This window comes from Leptonotus elevatus, chromosome 1 (assembly GCF_054856555.1).
Source record: "Leptonotus elevatus isolate MCC_2025b chromosome 1, RoL_Lele_1.0, whole genome shotgun sequence".
Classification (NCBI taxonomy): Eukaryota; Metazoa; Chordata; class Actinopteri; order Syngnathiformes; family Syngnathidae; genus Leptonotus; species Leptonotus elevatus.
Window position 1 is genome coordinate 9228231 of NC_141239.1, and position 7085 is coordinate 9235315.

General features: G+C 39.4%; 1 protein-coding gene across 3 annotated transcripts; it reads left to right on the forward strand.

The window, feature by feature from the left end:
- The first annotated feature begins 1237 nt into the window (after positions 1-1237).
- pex19 (peroxisomal biogenesis factor 19) lies at positions 1238-6844 on the forward strand. 3 transcript variants are annotated; one of them, XM_086097631.1, is made up of 8 exons: positions 1238-1341; positions 1674-1756; positions 2223-2394; positions 2481-2566; positions 2780-2962; positions 3024-3182; positions 3274-3318; positions 4289-6844. In XM_086097631.1, exons 1-8 carry the CDS (start codon positions 1278-1280, stop codon positions 4376-4378), a joined length of 882 nt encoding a protein of 293 aa, XP_085953757.1. In that variant the 5' UTR covers positions 1238-1277; the 3' UTR covers positions 4379-6844. The 3 variants fall into 3 exon arrangements, with proteins under 3 accessions (XP_085953757.1, XP_085953765.1, XP_085953774.1); XM_086097639.1 differs by having other exon boundaries at positions 2226-2394; XM_086097648.1 differs by having other exon boundaries at positions 2229-2394.
- The last annotated feature ends 241 nt before the right edge of the window (positions 6845-7085 follow it).

A 7085-nucleotide genomic window follows, 5' to 3' on the forward strand; every position in this document is an offset into this window, starting at 1 on the left:
TGGATGCCAGAAAGATCGCGTACCTTTTCTGCTGGATGTAGAAGATCTAGTCTGTCCAAAATGGTTTCAATTTATACTCTCTTGGTAGCCTAGCCCATGTGACAATGTCTGGCCTGATGGTCTGAACGGGTTTCAATTAGATATACAGTATGTGCCAGAGTGCAAATAGTGATAAGAAGATGCTGAGCCAGGACAGGTCACAGCGACACAACGGGTGAGCTCAAGTCACCTATCGAATCATTAAGAGGCATAATCTAAAACTGTTTGGATTCATTTGTTCTTTTGATTTTTTTTTTTATATATATCATTTTAAAGCTTTGTTTCTGAGATTGTATAAAAAAAAATCCAAATGTGGATTGATTCTTTAATTTTATTTTATTGCATTGTGTTGTATTCTAATTTTAATTTTAATGGGGTAGATGCCACGGATTTCCGACTTCCGTGTTTCACACATCAGCGTTCTTTCTGGCCACTGATGGCCGCGTTCCAACACTCGCACCCCCGCCCCTGTGCCCCACAACCGCATGTGCGGGAGCGCGCTTCAGGGCGTCTCAACTCTCTGAAATGCTTCGGACAACTAAAACAGACACACTAGTGCACTAAACACCCGCACCCGTCGACGGGAACGCGCAACCGAGGGGCACAAAGGCGGAAACGCAAGAACTGGGACGCGGCCCACACGTCGCAAACAGGAAATTGAAACAAAGCAGATGTGTGAAAACCAAGAAGACGGAAGTCCTGCCTCCTCCGTGGAATCATTGCATTTTTTTAAATTACACATTTTAAAGAACTCCAACCACAGATTTTATACGATTGACTTGATTCTGAGTTTCATCTAGATGAAAAGTAAAAGCAGAACTTTTTTCTTTCATCTAATGCTGTTGCTGCTTTGCCAAGAAAGATGATTTGGTTGGTCTAATGTTTAGACCACCTCAATTTAATTTGATTAATTTTCATTTTAAACCTGGCAACAACAAAAAACAAAACAAAACATCTGTAAAGATTTATTTTGCTATTAAAAAAAAGATATTCCATTGTGCCAGACACACCAATGTGACCCGGACTAAGGGCTGCTCGCAGCTCGAGATTATTTTAATTTCAGAATCTGCCCAGTTATTAAACAACGCAATTCCTTTCATTTACCACAAGAGTGCACTCGACCTCCATCTATCCCTATTTGTCGAAAAAGCGCCATTGGGTGACGTCTTGTCAGGCGACTTTTGTCTAGGTGACGTCATTTTTGTGAGACTTGCCGACCGTCATAGGGAGAGTCCATCATGGCGTCCGGACCAGGAGAGTCGCAAAGCGGTCACGACGCCGAACTGGACGAATTACTGGACAGTACGGTTATAATTAACATATAAAATATGAAATTAAATAAAACTCAACATTTTTGGGACTTAATCTTGTTATTAAACGTGGAAAATGGCGGTTGTTACTTCGTCGAATGCTGTTGTGGATCCCAGTGAAGTTGTCAAACTAAATTGAAGCCTTCCCGTGTAGTACATATATTGCTTACAATTACCATTAAACGTGTGGTCTTGTACGTTATAAGGAATTTACCAGGAAGGTTGTGCTCAGCATGCTATATCACTCGCTTGCTATATAACACTTGGCTTGTATTATGTGTTTATAGTACAGTCCCTTAAAACTTCTATGTGTATTTTTTTTAGGTGCACTGGATGACTTTGACAAGCAGTCCGCGCTTCCTGAATCCAAAGCTCCTTCCTCCTCGTCCAGCCATGAAGCAGAGACGGTTAGTGCCATTCATTTGTGTGTGTTTTTTGTTACGAAAGCACATAGAATTTGTTTGTTTTTAAGTGGATATTTTGCCGTGACCGGCAACGCTACTTTGCCGTACTACATGTACAAATTATAGGCCAGCCAATATATACTAGCTTGTGGCGCAATAGTTAAGGTGCTCACCCTGAAAGTAACGGGGTCACGGGTTTTGTAATGCTTTTTTAATACAATTTCTTGACAACAGCCTATATGCTCTGAGGGATGTTTAGGGTTAGGCTGGTCATGCCGATAGCAGCCTGTCTTTGGTGGTAAGGCAAATTTAAAAAGACAGAAGAGGTGATGCGAAGCAGGAACCACACAAGTGCATGGCTTGGTTTGGCAATTGACCAATCAGAACCATTCACAGCAAAAGCCAGTCATGGCAAAATATCCACTGCCAAAAATAGACTCATTCGTTTTTCCGACACGTTACCCAACAGCAGCAGCAGCCACCGCTGCTCGAGGACCGCAAGCTCTTCGAGACGCTCTTCGAGGGTGACATGGCGGCCCAGGCCCAGCAGGAGTGGGAAAAAGCCATGACGGAGCTGGCCCAGGAGGAGCCCGACCTGCTCCAGCACTTTCAGAAGCTCTCCGAGGCGGCCGGCAAAGTTGGCGAGTTTGCCTGTTTTCTTTGATTCTTTTTGACCAACTGTAGTTTTGGTACCCACCTGGTTGAAAAATGTGTTTATTATACGCAGGGACTGACACGGCTTCTCAGCAAGAATTCACCTCCTGCCTCAAAGATACCCTCCGTGGCCTTGCGAAGAATGCCGATAACTTGCAGGTAGATTTTTTATGACTGATATGCTATTATGCTTGTCCGCTAAACCCTCACAATTAGCTGGGGTTAGTAAACTAACAATGAATGTTCCCTATAGGAAGTTATGGAATTCCAGATGACAAATATTAACGTCCATGGCAGTGAATGAGTTAAGAGCGTAACAACAAATGAACTATTTCCACCGTACTCAACTTACACATGTTTGTTTCCCCACAGTCTTCTGGTCTGGCCGGAGACGATCTGGTCAAGGCCCTGGAAGGCTTGGGGTTGGACGAGGGTGGCGAAGGCGGCAGCGGCGGGGGCGACGATGCCAACATCCTTCCCGTCATGCAATCCATCATGCAGAATCTCCTCTCCAAGGAGGTGCTCTACCCGTCCCTCAAGGAGATCACCACTAAGGTTTGTCAGCGCGCTCAATGTATGGCAGCGGATGTTTTTATTCAAACACGCTCGCCCTCAGTATCCAGAGTGGTTGGAGGCCAACAGGTCCAGCCTGAGCTCAGAAGACGTCCAACGCTACGAGCAGCAGGCCGAGATCATGGGAGAAATCTGCCAGCGCTTTGAGACGGAGGAAGACGGTGACAATGTCTTTGAAGGCATCATGGAGCTCATGCAGAAGGTAAGAGGACTCTCGTCGAAGGCTCGAAGCGCTCCTCTGGGTTATTTATTCATCTTTCTCTGTCCTCATATCACCTTGTTTTGCGTCACAGCTGCAGGACCTAGGACAGCCACCCAAAGAGCTCGCAGGAGATGCTGTAAGTTGATGACCAATTAACATTTTGGTAATGTTGTTGTTTTTAAAGTGTTTATTTTCACTGATAGGAAGGAATTCTCCTTTAGTCAGTCTTTCTCAAATAGGGGTCAGTGCAGTAGTGCAGGCATTGCAGTGCAATGCCGAGTGGAAAGGAAGGGGGATTTTTTGTTTCTTTAATCAGTTTTTGTTTTTTTAATTGCCATACAGGAATGAGGTGTAATTGCACATCCACTACAGTAGGTGGCAGTGGCTCTCTCATTGTCAGAGAGTGCCCAAGTAGTATTAACTCTTCTGCAGAAGTCTCCTACGGACAAATGATAGTTGGGGGGTAAGATGGATTTATTTCTTTAATAAATTGTTTTTTTTGGGGGGCAGAAAATGTTATTTTATAGAGTAAATGCTTGAAAATTTCAATTCAAATAATTTGACTTGAATTATTTTTAAACTTAAATTTGAAATTTGGAAAGTCACTTTTTTACAGAAAAAAGTTTTTTAGGAAAAAAAAGTTTTAAACCACCTTTCTTAGGGGAAAAAATAACTCTTAGATTTATCTTTCTAACATTTTAAAAAATTTTCGGGGGGAAATCAAAAAAAAAAGTAATTTTTTTCGTTTTTGAAAAGCTACTTTTAAGAATATTTTGTAAGAAAAGGTCATTTTTGAAAATCACTCATTCTTTTTCGGAAAGTCACTTTTTAATAGATTTTTCAAATTGATATTTTTGAGGGGGGGAAAACTTGAAACTTGACTTTTGTACATTTTTAATTTTTTAGGAAAAATAAATGTTTTTTGTCACTTTTTTTAGGGGAACTTTTTTTTTTAAACAAAATTTTTGGTTTTGTATTATATAGACAATTATGCTTGATTTTAGTAAAAGGAAGTTCATACTCCTTTTGAAGTCTTTTTTTGTAAAGGAAACATTACAGGCAGATTGAATCGATTGATTGATACTGTGTTTTTCTCCCTTCGCCAGCCTCCTGGCTTCAACTTGGACATGGACTCCCTCCACCTCCCAGGTGGCCTTGCGGGGGCCGGGGCAGCCGACCAATGCGCCATCATGTGAGTAGGCGGCGACCCGACCCCCGGCTGTGGACACGGCCACACCCACCAGGAGTTTGGTGGTGGCATTGTGACGCTCACGTCGCACATGCTCGCCTTCACGCCCGTAACACGCAGACTGATGCGGACGAGGTTGAAAAGTTCCAACACACGTTCGAACATTTAAGCATCTGTGCGTTTGTTATTTTTTCCATCCAGCGCTCTGATTTTAACTGTATTCCCTCCTGCAGAATGATGGTACTGCACCTTCCCTGGCATGTCTTTAACCCTCCTGTTATGTCCTGGGTCAATTATCAGAAAATCCCTCAGAAAAATGAGGAACTCCATTACTAACCATTTAAGTCAATATTTAGTGCATTAACAGATTACACTTCAATAAGGATCATTAACTCAAATTTTGTTGTACATATTGATTATACTTAAAGGACAGCGTGTTGAATTTTTAGTTTTTTTTCAATGTTATTTAATTTTAGGAACCTACAATTCATTTCAATAATATGCACAAAAATAGGTTCTATCACATCGTGCATTTTTTATATAATCATAGGTCGAGTAATTACTAATTAATTATACAACATGGCGCCTTACAGGAGGCTAACATGTTTCGCTGCCATCTTCCTGATAGGAGAAGAACTTTGCGAACCTCGTACTTGGTGATAGGCTTGCAAAGTGTGGTTTCTCTGAGACAGTGCATGTGGTTCGAAATGCATGCACCTTGTTGCATTCCATTATCTTACCACCAGGTGGGACTAAATTCTACACACTCTCTTTAAAACCAGTATTTCATACCAAATTTGTGTGGGTTTAAGCCTTTTTAACCAGGTCAATTTTACCTGAAAAGAATAGGATCAAAATGTGCATTAAAAAAAATCTTTACAAATTTTACAGGTAAGTTTGACCTAGACTAGAACAGCAGGATTAATATGGCTAATAAAAAAGGGGGTGAGGAATAAAACTAGATTATTTACTGGTTTATTTGAATTGTAGTATAACAAATTGTAGGGACTTAAAAAAAAAACTAAAAAATATATAGATTTTGATCCGCCGTTTAAATAAAGTCTTAAACAAAAACAAAAAAGGGGGGGGGGTGATAAAAAAAAGGTACATTTTGTGGTTTTGGGACAATATGAAAAAAAAGAGAGAAAAAATGATAATTCAATTTAATTAAACAATGTAATCTAGTTTTCCCCATGTCAATCTGGGATACTGAAGAACAAGAGGGGCAGACTAACAAAAATAAATGGCATGGAATTTTCAACAAAGAATGAAATCCTGATTTTTACAGGACAATTTGACCTACGGTATGAGAGGAGGCTGAAACAAAAGAAGAGGCTAAAAATACTGTAGTTTATAAATTCAAATATTTACGGGTCAGTTCGACTGCCGATATGATATGACTGTTAAAATGGATCAATTTGACCCCTGCATACAAACAGGAGTTTTAACTGGTGTGAGTGAGTAGTCTGTTCATGTCTTAATGTGATGTGTATAACATAGACATAGAAACGCCGGACTGTATGTTGATCTTTTTTTATTTATTTTTTAGATAATTGTTTCCCACAGTCATCCCGGTATTGATCTGAAGTGATTAATTTGATGATTATAGTGTGAGGTTAACTCATTAACTGCCATTGACGGCTATAGATGTCAAAAATTCATTTGAACTATCGCTATTAGTTTCACATTTTCTTCCCCTTTTGTTAACAAGAGTATGAAAATCTAGAAAAAAAATATTGTTTATTTAGAACAGATATAACATTTGTGATTAATCGTGAGTTAACTATTGAAGTCATGCGATTAATTACAATTTTAAATTTTTTTTAGTTGTCTTGACGCCCCTCATTTTTTTATAATATTTTTCTTTTATTTTTTTAATTAGCGGCATCAGGCGATTATTAATTTTTTTTATGTAATTAATCACGTGACTTCACTAGTTAACTCAAGAGTAATCACAAATGTTATATCTGTTGTAAATGTACAATAAATGTTTTTCTAGGTTTTCATACTCTTGTTAACAAAAGTGGAAAAATGGGAAATTAATAGATATAGTTCAAATGAATTTTTGACGTCTGTAGCCGTCAATGGCAGTGAATGAGTTAACTTCCTAAAGTGCTTCCCTCAAACATTTGTATTTTTATTGTGAAGATTGATGTTTGTTGGAGTGGACGGTTTATAAGCTCCCACTTCAAAAGGTGCAAACAAAACAAAAGGCCTAAGCACTTTGTGTGTTAAACAATGTTGATTCCCTGCGTGCAACTATGGAGACGGGTCGAGAAAGCGCAGGGCAAACTGCTCTATAATAAAAGCAATGCAGAGGGAGGTTTGTGTTAATTGAAGCGCTTTCATCATCCTGCCATCCATTCAGGGCCGAACGATGTGGCTTTCGCAGGGCTACGTGTTGTTTTGCCCTCTTTTTTTTGTAAATACAGTGTACTTAATAAAAGAATTATGTCATGAAGATGAACTTGGATTATGTAGTCTTGTTTTTTTTTGAGGTGGCTATTCTGGTACTTATACTGTAGCATTTTCTTTTGGGGTACCAAAACTGTTCATGGGTCAACGTGACCTACTGAATGTTAAACAATTTTTAAAAATATATTTAGTGCAACAGTACGACTTACCACTTTGGAGGTTGTTGTTTTTTTATCTAAAAAGAAAATGTGTGTTGGGGGGGATTTAAAGTTAAAAAAGAAAAGAAAACTGTATATATA